General features: G+C 39.6%; 1 protein-coding gene across 1 annotated transcript; it reads left to right on the top strand.

Annotated features, from left to right (window-relative positions):
- The first annotated feature begins 203 nt into the window (after nt 1–203).
- Nucleotides 204–1,040, top strand: LOC132613185 (uncharacterized). The gene has a single exon (XM_060327232.1). The coding sequence runs from the start codon at nt 204–206 to the stop codon at nt 1,038–1,040; it is 837 nt and encodes a 278-aa protein (XP_060183215.1).
- The last annotated feature ends 20,171 nt before the right edge of the window (nt 1,041–21,211 follow it).

Raw genomic sequence — 21,211 nt, 5'->3', positions numbered from 1 at the left:
TATCCTAACCTTATTCTAAACCTTCATGGCGGCGCCGACCACTGGTCAAGGTGGCCGGCCAGCCTTTGGCAATCTCCTCCATACTATAATACCCTCCTTTGACCACCCCTTCTTCCTCCAAGAACCCTCACATGGCAGTATCTTCCTCTATAAACCCTACAAACCCTAAAAACCCTAACAACCATGAAAACCATGTAGACACGATGACACGTACTAAGAACTTTGCAACAATAGTGAATAAAGATGGTAATGACACCATGCAGACGATGGAAAATGTCATTGAGCCTATTCCAATCAAACCAGTCGATATAGTTGATGGAGAACACGTGGTGGAATGGACAGAAGTAGAAGTTGATCGTATGAACATAATTGAGAAGCTCCAATATGCTGTAATTGGTAAGTTCTCATATGGTTGGCTGGAACTTGAAGAATTGAGGAATCGGATTCCATTGCAGTGTGGGATTAAAGGAGACTGTCGTATTGGATTGTTTAGAAATAGACATATCCTTATGAGGTTTGAAAGGTTTAAAGACTACCTACAGATAATGGCAAAAACGACTCATTACATTAAGTCGAGAGATGGAGGAATGTACCAGATGAGGCCTTTGTTATATGATACTAGATTCAAAATTGATGAGGAAACTACAATGGCGATGGCTTGGATATCCTTTCCAAATTTATTGCCAACTATCTTTGTGAAGAACTCTTTATTCTCTCTAGCATCAGCAGTTGGTAAACCGTTGCATCTGGATATGGCCACTATTAATAAAACTCGACCAAACTGTGCTACAGTTAAAGTTATAGTAGATCTTGCTGCTAATCTTCCAAAAGTAGTTAACATGAAGATCACAGATGAGAAGTATGGTATTTCTAGGATTGTCAAGGTACAAATTCAGTATGATGTTTTACCCAAATACTGCACAAGGTGTAAGATGCAGGGTCATAATGAAGAAGGTTGCAGGATCTTACATCCAGAACTGAGAGTGGTACATGTAGAAAAAGAAGACAAGGGAAAGACTGCAGAATCTCAAGATGCTTAGCCAAATAAGGGGCATCATAGGAAACATAGGAATTTTAGAAAACCAGGGGGGAGATATGGTGGGGGTCCTGAAGATTGGAATACTGTCAAAGATAAAAGGGTGTTTACAAAAGAAAAGAATCCAGAAAAGTTTATAGATGGGAGACCTATAAATGGGAATGTAGCAGAAGTTCAAACTCAAATGCTTTTGAAGCTTTGCAGAATGAAGGGGTTATGGAACAAGGAGTAGAACCTGTGGAGGATGAACTAACCTTCCAAGTAGAAGAGGTGGAAGTGTAAACTGTGGGGTTGAATGTTAATATAGTGGAGGATAGCTCTCTTGCAACTGAAGTTAAGGAGAAGGAGGACAAGGTTGATTCTGCAGTTATGCCACCTATAGGTACATCCAATATAGAAGAAGGAGTAGACAAAGAGAAGGAGATCATAGTAAATAGAGAGGAAGCTGAGAACAAAAGGGAAACTGGACAAGTTCACAGTAACCAAGAGGAGGTGGTTGTAGATCATGATGGTTTATTGGAAGTTAGTTCTCCTTCTAATAAATGGGGGGATAGGGTGGATGAGGAAAAGGATCTGGGAGGTGAGGTGGTGAATGGAGATAGTGTTGGCATAGATGATCCAGGGGAGGTGGACTCCATTCACCTCAACCAACTACATAAAATGCTATTGTTCTCAGTAGTTCATTGGCTCAGCCTTTACAGTTTTTGAAGATTTGATTCCCCTATGCAGAGATTACATGATATTGTTTCCCATAATGCTGGAAATATAGACAGTCATCTGGAGGATAAAGAGAATTGTCACATTAATGAGGATGACCTGGAGGAGTCTGTTGAGCAAAAGCTTGAGCAGGTATGCAAACAAGCTAATATTTCTCCAACATCAAAGGTCAAAGGTGGAAGGAAAGGCAAGAAACAGATAAAAGGAAAGAATCCTTTAGGTGTAGAGCCACAACAAGCTACCAGGGTTGTGCCAAAGAGATCTGCCAGTACTAAGTCAAAGTTTTAAATGATGATTAAAACATTCATTTGGAATATTAGATCAGTGCAGACACAACAAGCTTTTCACAGACTTCAAATGCTACATAGACATCATAGGTTTATGTTAGTTGCCTTAATGGAGCCTTTTCAACATGTTAGACAGATACAAAAATTCAAAAGGAGGTTAGGGATGCATCAGGCTAGTGCAAACTGTAGTAGCAAGATTTGTTTTTTTGTAGAGGAGAATGTAGATGTGGAAATTGTATCTGACACTGCACAGCAGATCACCTTAAAACTGTTTCTTCAGGAGCACACTAGATCTCTTATAACAAACTTGGTCTATGATAAATGTGATGAAGTAGAAAGAATGCCACTTTGGGATAGTATTTATCATTTAGCTGGTTCCTATGACTTGTGTTGGCTGGTCGGGGGAGACTTTAATGTAGTGATGAATGAAGAGGAAAATATAGGTGGAGTCCCTGTAGTCCCTCAGGACTATGAGGATTTTGCCTTTTGTATCAACTCATGTGATTTATTTGAAACAGGTTTTAAAGGTAGTCCTTTTACATGGTAGAATGGCAGGGCTGGAGATGATTGTATATTTGAAAGTTTGGACAAAATCTTCTTTAACTCACATTTTCAACAATGGTTTGATCATATTGAAATGGAGCATTTATCAAGGACTGGATCTGATCATGCCCCACTTTTTATCACTTTGGGTGAGGAAGTTCAGACTTTCATAAGACCATTCAGGTTTTTGAAGTTTTGGACTGAGCATAAAGACTTCTTGGACATAGTAAGGCTGAATTGGTCTGAGGAGAGTATTGGCAATCCTTTTTTGGTTTTTAAACAGAAGATCAAGATAGTTAAAGGGGCTCTATCTGCTTGGAGTAGACTGGCTTTTGGAGATATCTTCAAACAACTTATTATCAGGGAAGATATAGTGAGAATTAAAGAACAACTGTTTTAAGATGATCCTTCTGCAGAAAATAGAATAGTGTCGCAGCTTGCTCAGGCTGAACTAAAAAAGTATTTACATTATGAGGAAGAGTTTTGGAGACAAAAATTAGGTTACACTTGGTTTTCTGAAGGTGATAGAAACACCAAGTTTTTTCACAATTTAGTAAATGGAAGGAGAAAAAGGTTACAGGTGAATAAAATTCAAATTTCTGATGGTGAGTGGATAGAAGATAAGGAGCAGCTTGCAGTAGAAGAAGTTAACTTCTTTCAACAACAATTCACTCAAGAGGAGGGGGCTCTAGATTTTGGGATGCTGAAGCATATTCCACAGATGGTCTCTTCTGAAAGCAATGATTTTCTTTGTGCACTTCCATCTCTGGAAGAAGTAAAGAATGTTGTTTTTGAACTTAAAAGAGAGAGTGCTTGTTGTCCTGATGGATTATCAGGAACTTTCTTTCATTCATGTTGGGACAGTTTAGGAATGGATGTATTCAGAATGGTTCAGGCTTTCTATGAAGATCATACTCTCCCAAAATCAGTAACTCATACTAATTTGGTGTTGATCCCTAAGAAATCAGAAGTTCACACTTTTGGGGATCTCAGACCAATTAGCTTGAGTAACTTCATAAACAAAGTCATTTTAAGAGTGGTTCATGGAAGAATGGATAAAATTCTACCAAGTTTAATCTCTAGCAACCAGTCTGGTTTTGTGAAGGGAAGAAGCATTATTGAGAATGTGTTGCTTACTCAAGAAATTGTCACAGATATTAGAAAGAGAAGTAAACGTACAAATGTGGTAATTAAGTTAGATATGGATAAGGCATATGATAGAGTGTCCTGGCTATATTTAAATAGGGTGCTGAGAAGAATGGGATTTGCAGAAAATTTTGTGGATCAGATATGGAGGCTGCTGGCAAATAATTGGTATTCAGTTTTGTTGAATGGCCAATCTTATGGTTTTTTCCACTCCGCAAGGGGTGTGAAGAAAGGTGATCCATTGTCACCTGCTCTATTTATACTTTCAGCAGAAGTGTTGTCTAGAGCACTTAACTCTTTATTTGAGCATGATCAGTATAAGTTCTTTAGTATGCCTAAATGGAGTGCAAACCTCAATCATCTTGCTTATGCAGATGATACCATCATCTTTGCATCAGCTGATAAATTATCATTAGAAATGACTATGAATGTTTTTGGAGATTATGAAAAGTTGTCAGGTCAATTGATAAATAGAGAGAAAAGTTTCTTTTACATGCATCAGAAGTCAGCAGTGCAGTTATGTCAAGAAGTTGAGCAGGTAACTGGTTTTACAAGAGGCATGTTTCCCTTCAAATACCTTGGCTGTCCTATCTTCCACTCTAGAAAAAGGAAAGTTTATTATAATGATCTCATTAAGAGGGTGAAAGATAGGCTGCAGAACTGGAAAGGAAGGTTGCTATCATTTGGAGGGAAGGTAGTTCTTATCAACAGTGTTTTACAAAGTATGCCAATGTACCTTCTTTCTGCAATGGCACCTACTAAGTACACACTAAATGAACTGCATAAAATCTTTGCAAGATTTTATTAGAGTAATAAGGAAGAAGGCAAGAGTAGACACTGGTCAGCTTGGCTGAAAGTGTGTGTTCCTAAACAGGAGGGAGGATTGGGATTTAGGTCCCTTTTTGATGTATCAAAAGCTTTATTCACTAAGCTATGGTGGAGATTCAGAACTTCTGGTACTCTGTGGTTAACATTCATATGGAATAAGTACTGTAAGAAACATATTCCAACCAGGGTTCAATGGAAAGGAGGCTCACAATTATGGAAGAAGATGCTAGAATCTAGAGATGCTATAGAAGGGGAGATCTGGTGGGAACCAAGAAATGGTTCTGTTAACTTTTGGTTTGACAACTGGACTAAACTTGGTCCACTTGCCCAGCTTATGCTAGCTAATTTCCCTATGGATGACAGTATTCAGGAGGTTTTGCAGATGTTACGAAGAATGGGACTTGGAATTATCAGACATTACAACAAACTGTGCCAGAAGATATTGTTGATCATATAAGAAAGGAGATGCACATTGAAACTACCTCAGAAAATATGGATAAGGCTTGGTGGATGCTCACTAGTAGTGGTAAGTACACTGTTAGTAGTGCATGGGAAGTAGTAAGACAAAGAGGTGACTCAAACTGGTGTTACAAGCAATTCTGGACAAAAGGTTTGCCTTTCAAGATTGCTTACTTCTTGTGAAGAGTGTGGAAACAGAAATTACCTGTTGATGATGTACTTGCAATGATGGGGATATCTATTGTGTCTATATGCAGGTGTTGTTCTCAGCCCTACCAAGAAACAATGAACCATATGTTTGTGACAGGTGAATATGCTGCAGATATATGGAAGATGTTCTCAGCAGCAGCAGGTGTGCAAGGCCCTTTTATTCAAGTTAATCAAACTATCAAGAAATGGTGGGACACAAAGTGTTCTTTAAAGATGAAACCATTATACCAAGCAGCTCCTGCAATCATACTTTGACAACTTTGGAAAAGAAGAAACACAGTTTTGCATGGTGGTAACATGTCTAGGCATATGGTTATTTATGAGATTAATATTAATCTCATCCAACTGGCCAAACTAGATATCCATGGATGACAAATTTGCCAAACTCTTGGCCTCAGCCGGTACAACATTTGGAACAATATAGGCCTCAGATACAGTACATACTGGTTTAATGGTTTAGCCCTCCTGCAGGATGGTTCAAATGTAATAGTGATGGTGCCTCTAGGGGAAATCCTGGTCCTAGTGCATCTGCATTTTGTGTGAGAAATCATGAAGGAGAGTTCATTCATGCTACTGCTAGCAGGATTGCAGATACAACTTGCCTATGTGCAGAGGCAAAAGCAATGCATGATGCCATTATATTTTGTGTAACATAGCAGCATTTACCACTGATTTTGGAGACTGATTTACTTGGTTTAATGAAGATAGTAGAAGGGGAATGGGAAGTTCCATGGAGTATTAGTATGGAGGTGCATAAGATTAGAGAATGGAGAAAGCAGGGACTGGTACAAGTTAGACATGTGCTGAGAGAGGGCAACCAACTTGCTAATTTTCTAACTAACTATGTTTTTTATTTTGCAGGTACTCTTAACTTTGAGCTATTTACTGATTTACCAACTGCAGCTAGGAGACTTGTAAACATGGACAAAATGCATTTGTCAAGCCTTAGATTTAAGACAGTAGTTCCAAGGGAGCCAGATCAAAGCATGCAATTCATAAGTTCAAATGCAACAACACTGAAAACTGCAGATCATTGTTGACAGGAATATCAAGGTAGAGGTATTTCAAGATCAAGTTTATCTACTCTTGAGTCTGTTCCTAAGCAAATTCTATCCAATGTGTGGTATTAACATCATATTCAGCCTGTTGGAAGAATCTCTTTAGTGATAGAGGATAAGTACAGATAAACTGTCATATTCAAATAATTTCATATTCAAGGTCAGGAGACTCAGATTATAGACAACTTTGGCTAGCATAAAAATCCTGATGTTGCACAATTGCAAGTTGGAAGGATACTTCTTTTGGCATTTGATTACATAGCACCTGGTGAGAGCTTGAGGTGACGGAAATGGAATCAAGCCAAGGCTTGAAATGGTCATGCATTCATTAAGCTACATATAGCTACTTAGGATGTTTTACCTTTGATTTCTAGGCACTTTTGTCCTTGTAACCTTTTTGCTTTTGCATTTTTTTTTTTGCTTTCTTTACAATTCTGTACAGAACTTTTTTATAAAATTCACAAATATGCCTAGTGCTAGTTGTTTTAATTAAAAAAGAAAAAAAAGAAAAGACATTTATCTTTATTTCAAAAAAAAAAAAAAAAGAATTCACCCAGCTCTGCTTCGTTGCAAAACGGAGATCAAGCCCTTTAAAATTTCAGCCATGAAACATGATTTAAAATATTGAAAAATATTTGATCTTTGTAAACCTCTCGTGATGATCTGCTAATACCATATTTTCTAGCATTCGATCAACTTCTGCAATTGATTTCTTATTTAATGTCATCAATTCTATGATATAATTGGAAAATGCCTAAAACATCAAATGCATTAGTGCTAAAGATCATATAAACAACTTAAACTTCAAAATAACGAATAAAGTTAATTAAAATTGCAATTCATATCTAATACCTCTTGAGACACTGCAAGGACCAAAAAATTCATCACATTTGCATTAGATTGTAGTTGAGTCTGCAAAAAAAAAATGTTGACGCAAGAAATCAACACTCAAAAAAATCTGAAATGAAAAAAAAAAAAATAGCAACGGTATAAGATCAATATCCAAAAGTACTTTATGCAATTATTGACTTGTATTGTACTTGATAATGTGGCTGAGGTTATGAGGGTTGTATTAGTTCTATTGTTTATTTGATATGTTTCCATGATAGTTGTGATGATTTGTGTAAATATTGAAATGGCATTATGGTGCTTGTGATTTCCATATCATATTTAATGGCATTATTTTCACGTGATTGCTCGTTCTTGCATTCATACATTCATGCATGATGAAAGAGTTATGGAAACAAATGTGGAAAGGAAAGAAATAGAATGAGGAAAGTTTCATGATTATTGCTATAGTCCGAGGTCAGTTCCGGATATAGTGGCAGAGTCATGGCCTATTGTCTATCCGGGATGGCTAGTACATGGACGCTGTAGGTCCCCTGTGGGTCATGACTATTGAAGTGACAAATGCTTATAACATATATGTACAGGTTCGAATTATTAGACTTTGCATTGCACAACATTGCATCCCATTTGCACTGCTTTTCTAATTATTGCAACATATATTATCTTGGATTCTTATTGGTGTTGTATTTGTGTTGTGATCTATGGTTGAGGAGTTTCTTAGAACTTGGCAGGCTTGTGGATTAGAAGCTTAAACTTAGGCTATGACTTAATTATCTGGGACATTCTGTGCCTGTTGATTGTCATTGATTGTCTTATAAGTTTTTCTATTGATTTATGTATTTCATATACGTTTTCTAATCTTATATTTCCAACACTTTTCACAATACGGTGACATTATAGTAACGAGAGATTTTACTTCTCAGATCGGCAAGTACATCTTCCAAACGACGATGAGGAACCATAAAATGTAAATTGGCAGCGAGTGAAGTGCCACAATCCCATTCGTCCTTTTTAATCTAGATAAGCCAAAGCCCATAGCAGGGGCATTGTCTTCAGCATAAATGCAAGAAGGATGTATAACTGATATAGGGTCTTGTGGAACAAGATTTGATTCTGCACGCAGTTCGGTACAAACGAAGAAATTTCGAACAAAAGGGTAGAATCAAATTCTAAACTGGCGTGGTGCTGCTGGATGCTTCTGACCAATAAAACACGAAGAGGAGTCAACCAAAAATAAATACCACCAATAGTAACGACCACCAAGATAGGCATAGTAATTCGATATTTTGATCACCCATTTTTTGAAAACCATTTTTGGGGGCTTCTGCTTAGTCGACCTATGATGCTTACCACTACGTGTGTTGTACTTATACTACTCTTGCTATATCCTTTCGGGGCTTAGAGTTGTTCTAGGTAAATGTTCGAGGTATCGGGTAGAATCCGAGGATTTCCACAGAGATGTTCTGGGCGAGCCACTAGCCGGTTCTGCTTCCCAAAGTCTCTTCTAGGTACCCTGTCTGTTCTACTCTTATAGACAGTGTTTACTATTCAGAGTCTGTATGTCTTTTCAATTCTTGTTATTCATCTTAGAAGCTCTTGTACCGTGTAAGATCAGATTTTCGGAAGTTATTTATAAAATCTTGTTTCGTAATTTCAATTTTGCATTTGTCTTTTAAAAGGGTGGTTAATGGTTAGGAATGGTACGCCTAACCGGGGGATAGTGTAGGCACCACCGTGATTCGCAATTTGGGTCGTGACTGTCACGCACTGAACCATGGCCTAGGCGTGACACGACGCTCAATGCCTGACTTCATGTGATCGAGCGAATCACATAGCTTGTTGAATCATCATGAGGCATACATGAGCGGAAATATAACATGGGTGTATGATGAGCTTTTATAAAACATAATAAGTCATAATATTTAATAAAATACTCGATTAAGCATCAGTGTGAAAATAACATGAATGAGCCAAAATGGCTAACCGACTCTGAAAGTCTAACATGACATAACTAACTTGTCTAATCTATGAAACCTCTAACATAAGTCTAAACATGAAAGCATACTCGCTGGGACAAGGCCCCCAACATACCTTTAAATTCATAACTAATAAAAGAAAGACAATGTCTAAACCCCGAATGAGATTGGGCTCACTAATAAGCTGATAAGTCTGAAGTCCTACAGAGCGGATGCGTGGTCCTGTAAATCCGTACCTGCATCGTGAAATGCAGGCCCCCGGGTAATAAAAGTGAATGTCAGCACATTGAATGTACTGGTATGTAAAGCAATTGAAAGAAATAACATGGGACATGGAATAACATGATAAGAAGTAAAACTGAAAACCTGGACATGAACATGAGCATGAATATGTATATGTATATATAACATGAGTAAAACATGGTAAGTAGGGAGATCATTTTATAACCGACATCATGATATCACCACGTGGGTACGTGGAGTCTGGTACCTCGCCGGACCAGCAGAGCCCCTATACCTTGACAGGGTATAAGGTGTAACGTGCCTGATGGATCCATTCAGTGTAAAATTAAGGAATCGTCCTAACTGGGCGAAGCGATCCTTGTCCTATGATGGCTACGTATTTTCAGGCTATTTGAGCCTTCTCGGTAACTTGTGCAACTCCCAAAAACATGAACATGATATAGTTGGTTAAGAAGCCCATGATTTTTGTGAAATAACTTGTAATCATGATTTCACGAAATAAATTGTAAACATGGTTTCATGGAATAACTTGTATTTAGAATGTATGTATCGTGAGTCATGGCATGAAGATAATTATATAATACAATTGCATGAAACTTGTAGACATGTAGGATATTCACGAAATAAGCATTTTTATTTAAAACATACATGCGGAACCCATGGAATACGAGATATGGGTTTTCATGGATTACAGACAGATTCTCAATAATCAAATGAGATATCAAGAACACAAAAATGAGATTATATCACAAAGCTTAATATAATATAGTACATGGACCTAGGGTTATCATGAACATCGCTAAAACCCTAGTTTTTGGAGAACTTGCGTATAATCATGAAAGAACCTGGCGTGGGGAAGAACAAAGATGTTCCCACACGTGGATAGAAACCTTACATACCTGGAAATGCTCCAAACTGGTATTGGAAGAAGAATTCTAATCCTTGGCCTTGAATTCCTTTAGGTGGGTTTCTTGAAAACCCTATATTAAGAAAAATGATTTCATTGTTATATTATGAGAACACATGTTAGAATTGATTTGGAAGGGCTTGGATTGACTTCCCTTGATGCTTTGGATTGTTGGGAGAAGAATATGTTCGTTCTAGGGCTTGGGGAATGTGAAAAGTGGAATAAGAACTGAACATGACGTATTTATACTTAATTGCGTTGGAAAATTATACGGTTAACTTATATGGTCCGTATAAAGTTTTACGGCCCGTATAACTTGGCCGTATTTGACAATAATTAAATCCCAGAAATTGGAATTTCCCAAATGAGTTACACGGACTGACATACAGTCCGTATAATATTATATGATCCGTATAACATATACGGTCCTCATCGAAGTTTTTCCCAACCTTGGCAGAAGCTTAAAATCTCCACCTGTGTTACACAGACGGGTTATACGGTCCATATAATAATATGTGGTCCTTATAACTGGTCGTATAAATGGGATTTTGCTGAACCGAGATGAATTTATCTCCCACTATTCTCATTTGGTCTTCTAAGTCTCAAATCATGAACGTAACCTAGTTTAAAGGTATGAGGTGTTACAATATCTCCCCCCTGGGACCTTTCGTCCTCACATGATGGGTCATGGTTAAGATTGGGACTGAGCATAGCTTTAATGCAGAAGGGAACATGACATGGAACATGGGACATAAAATGACGTGATTACATGGAAACATGAATAATGAAGCATGAGGCATGAGGCACGAGCGCTGATTACATGACATGAGCGTGAAACATGAGACATGACATGGCATGGTATGGAAAATTACCTTGAGAGTTCTCCGCTTGCCCTTCAAACAAAAATGAGTACTTGGATTTCATATCCTCCTCGGCTTCCCATGTCGCTTCCTCAACTTTCTGACTTCTCCATAACACTTTCACTGAGGCTACTTCCTTAGTTCTCAACTCGCGAACCTGACGATCAAGAATGGCTACGGGGACCTCCTTATAGGTCAAACTGTCCTTTACTGTTATAATATTCGCAGGAACAACCAACGATGGGTCTCTTACACACTTCCTCCACATAGACAGCTGGATGTACAGCAGCCAACTCTTGTGGCAAATCAAGTTCATAATCTACTAGACCGACCTTTCGCTGAATTCTGTAAGGTCCAATATATCTGGGACTGAGTTTTTCTTTATTTCCAAATCTCATAACACCCTTCATGGGTGAGACTTTAAGGAACACCCAATCATTAACTTGAAATTCCAAGTCCCTTCGCCTCATATTTGTGTAAGACTTTTGGCGACTCTGAGCCGTTTACAAATGCTCTTGTATTAACTTGACTTTATCCATAGCTTGATAAACCAAATATGGCCCTAACAATTCTGCTTCACCAACTTCAAACTAACCAATCAGTGACCTACACCTTTGCCCATACAGAGCTTCAAAGGTGCCATCCCAATGCTAGCATGATAACTGTTATTATAAGAAAACTCAATGAGGGGTAAGTGATTGTCCTAATTACCCATTAAATTTAGGAAACATACCCTCAAAATATCCTCAAGAGTCTGTATTGTACGCTCTGCCTGGCCATCTGTCTGCGGATGAAAAGCTGCACTGAGGTTCACCTTTGGTACCCAATCCTATCTGAAAGGATTTCCAGAAGTTCGCCGTGAACTGCGGACCACGATCTGAAAAAATAGACACTGGGGTCCCATGCAATCTAACAATTTCATTAACATATAACTTGGCGTAATCCTCTGCTGAATCTGTGGTCTTGACTGGCAAAAAGTGCGCCGACTAAGTAAGCTGGTCAACGATCACCCAAATAGAGTCATTCCTCCTAGCTGAACAAGGTAGACCGGATACAAAGTCCTATTTCCAGACAGGAATATCAATATTCTGAGCCAATCCATCAGGCCTCTGGTGTTCGGCTTTCACTTGCTAACAATTCGGACACTTAGCTACAAAATCTGCTACATTCTTCTTCATATCATTCCACCAATAAATCTCCTTAAGATCATGGTACATCTTAGTGGAACCTGGGTGAATGGAATACTTGGAGTTGTGAGCTTCTGACATGATTCGTTCTCTGAGCCCATCTACATCTAGAACACATAATCTGCCTCGGTACCTCAAGTTACCATCATCTCCCCCTTGTTCAAAATCCACCATCATATGCTTGTGAATCCCCTCTCTCTGTTGCAACAACTAGGGATCACTAAACTATTTCTCTTTGACTTCAACCACTAAGGAGGAAAGACCTCTTTTCTGAACAACCACACCACAATACTCGGAGTTCAAAAATCGAACTCCAAGACTGGACAAACAGTGGAGTTCCCTGGTCATAACTCTTTTATCTGCATCAACGTGGGCTAAACTCCCCATGGAACGCCGACTAAGGGCATCGACTATAACATTCGCTTTCCCATGATGATAGAGAACATCCACATCATAATCCTTAAGTAATTTGATCCATCTCCTCTGCCTAAGATTCAGCTCCTTTTGCTTGAAGATATACTACAGGATTTTATGATCTATGAAAATATCAACATGCACTCGATACAAATAATGGCGCCATATCTTAAGTGCAAAAACCATGGCTGCCAACTCTAAATCATGAGTCGGATAGTTCTTTTCATGAACCTTGAGCTGACGAGATGCATAAGCTACAACCTTACCATGCTGCATTAAGACACATCTGAGACCAACTCCCGAAGCATCACAATAAACCACGAACCCTTTGGTTCCTTCTGGTTGCGTCAAAACTAGAGCAGACGTTAGTCTCTTCTTCAACTCTTCAAAGCTTCGCTCACAAGCATCTGACCATTAAAACGTAACCTTTTTCTGGGTCAACTTAGTCAATGACGCAAAAATAAAGAAAAATCCTTCTACGAAACATCTATAATAACCTGCCAAACCCAAGAAACCTCTTATATTAGAAACTGAGGTGGGTCTTATATCAGAAACTGAGGTGGGTCTGGGCCAACTCCTTACCACATCAATCTTCTGAGAATCAACTTTAACACCTTCACCGGAGATCACATGGCCTAAGAACACCACTGACTTAAGCCAAAACTCACACTTTGAGAATTTTGCAAACCGTTCGCGATCTTTAAGAGTCTGCAACACTATTCTGAGATGTTCTACAAGATCCACCTCACTATGAGAATACAACAAAATATCCTCAATGAAGATGATGATGAATAAATCGATATAAAGCTTGAAGACCCTATTCATAAGATCCATGAAAGCAGTTGGCGAATTTGTCAACCCAAATGACATAACAAGAAATTCAAAATGGCTATCATAGGTTCTAAAAACAGTCTTTGGAATATCAACTTCCTTAACCTTTAACTAATAGTAGCTTGGTCTGAGGTCAATTTTAGAATACCATTGGGCACCCTGATGTTGATCAAATAAGTCATCTATTATGGGAAGAGGGTACCCATTCTTAATAGTGACCCTGTTAAACTGGCGATAGTCATTACACATACATAAGGAACAATCCTTCTTTCGGACAAACAAAACTGGCGCACCCCAAAGAGAAACACTAGGCCTAATAAACCCCTTGTCAAGAAGATCTTTCAACTGGGCCTTTGACTCTTTAGTGCCGGGAAGTAGATGAATTCCAAAGACAATATCCCTATCAGGAGGGACTCCTGGAAGATCTTCGAGGAAGTGTAATGACCCTTCCGGTCATTATAGGGAATTAGAACTCCGTTGGAAATTTTGAGGCCACGGTTGTATTCGTAGGGCATGTTTTTGTATATGTGCATGTTTGTTTTGTGTTTTTGAAGCCTTGGATGAAATATGGGGTGATAGGGGAAAAAACTGGACAAAAGTCAAGCTCACTGGCCAAAATATACCACTGTGGCGGTGGGAGTACCGCTGCTGCGGTACCGCTATGGCAGTACTTAGACCACTGCCAGCGGCCATCCATTTCCTTAGTGGCTGTTGTGGCGGGCATGGTACCGCTATGGCGGCACCTATGTAGCGGTGGATAGACAGCCATAATGGTAACAATTTCGGGGCGGGCCACTATAGCGGTCAGTTGATTGCTATAGCGGTACCGCTGCAGCGGCGTGATTAACGCTGGAGCGGTCGATGTAAAACAACAGCCCGAATTTTATATAATCAGTTTTAATTTCTCTTTTTACAAAACACTAACACACTTCCCAACAAGCACCTAGGGTGAATTTTCAAACTAGGGTAAGATACTTTGGGTTATACCCCATAGTTTTATATGTTGAAATTTGTAGGTCTTGGATGCTTTAAGTATGGACATTGGAGTTACCTACAAGGATACATGAGATTAGATTCTCTTATCTTATGTTTATGAGGGCTTAAGTTCATATAATAAGTTACGGAAGAATTGGAGGGCAAGTGAACCCAAGAAATTAAGTTTGTTGGATTTTAGAGAAAGTTTGATGGGCAATTTTGGCCCTAATTGAGGAAAGGATATATTTTAGTATATGAGGAGTTTTGAAGCAAAGCAAAAGCCAAAATTGAATTTCATGAAGACTAGCTTCCAACGCAACAAACCGTTCGTCGATAGGATATCAGAGAAGAGAGTTATGGACGTTACAAGTTAGGCTACCAGAGCAGAAAATTACCCTACGCGAACACGACCCTAGCGCCACGAACGCGAAGAGTAACTCTGAGAAACACTTCGCGAATGCGACCCAATGCCGCGAACGCGAAGGTCAAATTTAAGTTGGTTTCCACCGACTTTATCACACTATACAAGGGTTAAAACCCTCATTTTGATCCTAATATTTCCCCTAAAAGCTCAGCAACAAATGAGAGCATACATACAACACAAAAGTGAGGATTTTGAGAGATTTCAAGTGACGAAGTATTAATTGAGGACCGGGTAACATGTAGTCTCGATTATAGTTTTGTTTCGCGACGGAGTTAGTTCTGATTCAACACAAATATTGAAGATCTTGCTATTCTAGTAAGGTTAAGGTATGAATATCTCTTTATTAACATTTATTTAGGAATATTTACGAGAATAAAAGTTATAGTTTGTTGTGTTGGTGTTGTTTGCTTATGGATTGAGGTTTGAAGAATGTTTTGGATGGAATTGTACATATTTATCATGTAGGATCTTGATGATATTGATGTTGATGTTGTTAGTATTGTTGGGAGTTGGTTTGGTATTTGGAGGAAGTGGATAATATAGGGGAGATGCTGCCTAAATTTTCATAACCCAAATTAGTCTTTGATAACTAGCACATATAAGTTGATGGGAAATATGATGAAAGTGTGATTAAAGATGTATTTCTTGCTATATAGGTTCGAATGAAGGGCGAGCATTGGAGTAAAGGATCCTTTAAGTGGTGGCTTGACAAATAAGGTATGGAAGGTCTTCGTTTCTCTCTTTCTTTGGCACGAATCCAACTAGCATATGAACATAAGCGCTCCATAGCAAAATCACTCCACTCTTATGCTTTGTATTTCAAATCTTAATGTCTTAATTATTTGATTGATTCTGGAAATGTTATCATGTGTATCGTCATTTAGTTATTTCGTTGATTAGATACGGATTCCATAAAATGTTCGAAGGTTACCGACCTTATGTCACTCCGAAAGGCCGTTGTTACTTCATTGGATCATTATGCATTGTATATATATATATATGCACTATTTCACTACACCGAGCCTCGCTATAGTAAGCTGGGTACGACGCCTATTGTTCAACCACTGATCAGTTGGTACTACACACCGAGTTCCGAAAAGGCTGGGTACATTACACACCGAGTCCCGAAAGAGCTGGGTACGTTACACACAGAGTCTCGAAAGGGCCGGGTACGTTACACATAGATTCCTGAAAGGGCCGGGTACGTTATGATGATGATACTATTTATATATATGTATATGCTTGCATATAATTTTTAAGTTCATGGATTATATATTGTACGTTATCAGTTGGCAGGTTACCTCTATTCTTTTTAAATCTCCGTCTTACTTATGTTACTGATTCTAGCCTTACATACTAAGTACTTTTACCCGTACTGACGTTCCATTGCACAGGACGCTATATTTCGTGCTGCAGGCTCTGACAGAGTTATTGGAGAGCAACCGCAATAGGACTTCCAGCTTCAGCGGTGTTAGCAAGTGCCACTACTCCGGACTTGCTATCTTTGGTACTTTTCTGCTAGTGTAATATATGTTCATATGTGCACTCTTAGAGGCTCATAGACATAGTGGGGTATGTAACTATAGTGTATGGTTATGTTGGCCTCGTTTTGGTCTGTGATACTTTTCTGTTGGCCTTACCGGCTTTATGATACTCGGGATATATATATATATGTGTTGGATTATTGGATATTTCTATGTTGGGCCTTTTCTGCGTGCAGGTATTCTTTGAGTTATAGTATATAATGTTCAAAGTAACTATTAAGTCAAGTGGTTCCCGGCCTATCGGTCAGAGCCCGTCATACTCCTTTTCGGGGTGTGACAAATTGGTATCAGAGCAGTTCAATCCTAAGGATGTCGATGAGCCGTGTCCAGTAGTCTTGGTTATTGGTATGTCATGCACCATATCTATAGTGAGGAGGCTACAGGGCATTTAGGAAGACATTTTTATTCATGATCTAGATCTTGCGATAAATCCAAGTAAGGACGACATTATCTAATCTTTTCCTGTTTAAATTTTAGCTATGCCTCAGAGAATAAAGAACACCAGCAAAGTACGAGACGTAGTGGGGGAAGGCCCGAGCCGAGTGTCGCCAGCCGAGTTAGGGCACGGTGAGGCTCATAGCGCTACCCCATCGCAGGCTACCTCTACTCCATCAATTGCTGAAGAGCATGATAGAGCCTTAGTCTCTCCAGATCCTCCCCCTGCAGTTCCAGACTAGGACTTGCGAGATGCAGTCTAGTTATTAACTAGATTGGCGGCTACTCAGACTCAGCGGAAGGCTAGCCTTCCGTATAGGGCTGTTAATTCCCGCGTTCTTACTTTGGACCCTCCGATTTTCACAGGGACAAACCCGAAAGATGACCCTCAGAACTTTGTAGATCGAATGGGCCGCGCTTTGACGTAAATGCATGCTTCTGATATAGAATCGATGGAGCTAGCTTTTTATAGTTTGTGGGATATGGCGGTAGTATGGTATGTGTCCTGGCAGGAGTCTAGTGGGCAGAATACACCTCCAGTAGTATGGCCCGAGTTCACCAGAGCCTTTTTAGATCATTATTTGCCGACCAAGGTTCGTAGGGCTAGGGCTGATGAGTTTCTATTGCTTCGCCAGAATAATATAAGCGTCTTAAAATATAGTTTGAAGTTTAACTCCTTGGCTAGATATGCTCCGACGATGGTAGCTGAAATGGAAGACAGGGTATACCGTTTCGTGACTGGACTTGTGCCTTACTTGATTAAGGATTATATGACGGCTTCATTACAGGGTGGTATGGATATTGCTCGTATTCAGGCGTATGGTTAGAATATGGGGGACCTTGAACGTCAAAATCGGACTAAGCAAGACTCGAATAGGGGCCGTTATAAGCGAGACAGATTTGCAGGTTATTCAGGTGCTTATCAGGAAGGTTATAGGCCTTATTCGTATAAAAGATCAGCTTTTTCAGTATAAAAATTCGAGAGCGTCAGTTCCTTCTTACAGGGGAGAATCGAGCCAGTCAAGACCCTCACTGCCCCGTAGTGATCAGTGTGGTAAGGGCTACTTTGGCCTGTGCCGCCAAGGTATAAGGGTGTGTTACTCTAGTGGGCAGCCTGGTCATGTTATGGGAAACTGTCCATCTCATGGTAGAGGAGGCCCGACTCAGCCGACAGGTTCGATCGCAGGTTCTTCATCTTTTGTTCGCCCCCTGGCAAGGTTCTTCTTCAGTCCCAGCTGGTAGAGGTAGGGAAAAGGTTAGATGTCTGGTCCCGGTAGCAGCCAAAACCGTATTTATGCACTTACAGGGCGGCAAGATCTTGGATCGTCCCCAGATGTTGTGATAGGTATTTTATCCATCTATTCCTATGATGTTTATGTGCTGATTGAACCGGGTTCCACACTATCTTCTATTACTCCTTATATTGCTGATAAGTTTGGTATTAAGGCTGAATTTTTGCCCAAGCCTTTCTTAGTTTCTACTTCAGTCGGGGAACCTGTTGTTGCGAGACAAATTTATCCTAAGTGTGTGGTTACGATATGTGGCCGTGAGACTTTTACTGATTTAGTGAAATTACAAATGGTGGATTTCGATGCTATTATGGGTATGGACTGGCGAGCCTCTTGCTATGCTAATGTTGAACGCTGGTCCAAAACTGTGAAATTTCAGTTTCCGGGTGAGTCGGTTCTCAAATGGAAGGGCAATACTCTGGCTCAAAAGGGTAGGTTTATTTCCTACCTTAAGGCACGAAAGATGATTTCCAAAGGCTATATTTATCATTTGGTTCGAGTTAGGAGCACTGAAGTCGAACCACCAACTTTGCAATCCGTTCCTATAGTTAATGAATTTTAGAATGTATTCCCCGATGAATTACCAAGCCTCCCTCCCGAAAGTGAAATTGAATTTGCGATTGATGTGTATCCGGACACTCAACCCATCTTTATTCCCCCCTTATCGTATGTCCCCTTCTGAGCTGCAGGAATTAAAGGTGCAATTGCAGGACTCGCTGGATAAGGGCTTCATTAAGCCTAGCACGTCTCCGTGGGTAACACCGCTACTATTTGTGCCCAAGAAAGATGGCCCACTAAGAATGCGTATTGACTACCTGCAATTGAATAAGGTGACTATCAAGAACAAATATCCATTGCCTAGAATTGATGATTTGTTCGACCAGCCACAGGACGCTAAATGCTTCTCGAAGATTGATTTAAGGTCAGGGTATCATCAACTACGTGTAAGAGGGGAAGATATTCCAAACACAGCCTTCCGAACGAGATATGGGCATTTTGAATTCTTCGTTATGTCTTTCGGATTGACAAATGCTCCTGCGACATTTATGGCGCTAATGAACACAGTATTCCGACTGTTCTTGGATGTTTTGTTATAGTATTCCTTGACGATATCTTGGTATATTCTCGTTCGGAGATGGATCATGCTAATCACCTCCGAAAGTGTTGTAAACATTGCGAGATCAAAGGTTGTATGACAAATATTTCAAATGTGAATTTTGGCTAACTTCTGTGGCTTTTCTAGGCCATATTGTGTCCAATGAAGGTATTAAAGTTGATGATCGGAAGATCGAAGCCGTAAGAACTGGCCCCGATCAACAACCACTTCGGAAGTCCGAAGTTTCTTGGGTCTTGCTGCATATTATCGGAGATTTGTGGAGGGATTTACTTCCATAGCAGCTCCCCTTACAAAATTAACTTAGAAGGGGACCAAGTTTTAATGGTCAGAAGCGTGCCAGCGGAGTTTCCAGAAATTGAAAGATAAGTTGACATCCGCTTTTGTTCTTACCCTTCCAGAAGGAACCGAGGGTTACACTGTATACTGCGATGCGTCACGCACAGGCCTGAGGTGTGTACTGATGCAAAATGGTAAGGTAATCGCTTATGCCTCTCGACAGTTATGAAAACAAGAGCAAAATTATCTAACACAGGATATGGAATTGGCCGCAGTGATTCACGCTCTAAATATATGACAACATTACTTATATGGAGTCCATGTTGCTATCTTTACAGACCATAAAAGCCTTTAATATATATTCAAGCAAAAAGAACTGAATTTGAGGCAACGAAGGTGGCTCGAATTGCTAAATGATTACGATCCTGAGATTTTATATCACCCCGGCAAAGCTAAAGTTGTAGCTGATGGTCTAAGTCACAAGTTAATGTGTAGCCTACTGTATGTGCCAGCGAAAATTTTGGAAATGACTAGAGAATTTTATCGCTTAGCAAATCTAGGAGTTCGCCTGCTGGATTCGGAAGACACTGGGATTACTTTACAGAATATATCCCAATAGACTCTTGCCTCGAATGTAAAGATTCAATAGAATGAAGATCCAGTTTTAGCTAATATTAAAGAAGGAGTGCAACAAAATCGGATCTCAGCCTTTGAACTGGATTCAAAGGGGATTCTTAAATATCGAGGTCGTCTGTGCGTTTCAAATGTAACCGGGCTTCACAACAGGATCATGTCAGAATTTCAATAATCCCGGTATTCAATCCATCCCGGATCCACGAAGATGTACCATGATCTCAAGGGCTTTTATTGGTGGAATGGTATGAAGAAAGATATTGTTAATTTTGTATCTCAATGCCCCCACTTACCAACAGGTAAAGATCAAACATCAAAAACCCAGTGGATTATTATAAGAAATGGAGATCCCAACGTGGAAATGGGAAGTGATTAATATGGATTTTATCACGGGATTTCCCCGTTCTCATCGCAAATTTGATTCTATTTGGGTAATCGTTGATAGGTTCACCATATCAGCTCATTTCTTGCCGGTAAGGACCACCTATGCTGCCGAAGACTATGCTAAATTATATCTCAAGGAGATTTTGCGTCTTCACGGCATTCCTGTGTCGATTATTTTTGACAAAGGCGCTCAGTTTATGGCAAAGTTCTGGAAATCTTTTCAGGAAAGTCTTGGTACTCGAGTAAATATTTGTACGGCTTTCCATCCGCAGTTAAACGGACAAGCTGGGTGGACTATTCAGACCTTGGAAGATATGTTACAAGCTTGTGTACTGGATTTTCAAGGAAGTTGGGATGATCATTTGCCTCTGATAGAGTTTGCTTATAACAATAGCTACCATGCTTGTATCAAAATGGCTCGTATGAGGCTTTATCTAGCAGGAAGTGTAGATCTCCTGCCGGATGGCTTGAAGTTGGAGAAACAAGCTTGTTTGGGCCAGACCCTATTTATCAGGACATTGAAAAGGTAAAGCTTATTTAGGAATGATTACGTACAGCTCAGAGTCGCCAGAAATCTTATGGA

The sequence above is a fragment of the Lycium barbarum genome, chromosome 10 (assembly GCF_019175385.1).
Source record: "Lycium barbarum isolate Lr01 chromosome 10, ASM1917538v2, whole genome shotgun sequence".
NCBI lineage: Eukaryota > Viridiplantae > Streptophyta > Magnoliopsida > Solanales > Solanaceae > Lycium > Lycium barbarum.
This window is presented reverse-complemented; position numbering and strand designations above follow the sequence as displayed.

Excerpts from the sequence above, each read along its gene's own strand:
- LOC132613185 (XM_060327232.1), top strand. The coding sequence starts at position 204 with ATGACACGTACTAAGAACTTTGCAACAATAGTGAATAAAGATGGTAAT.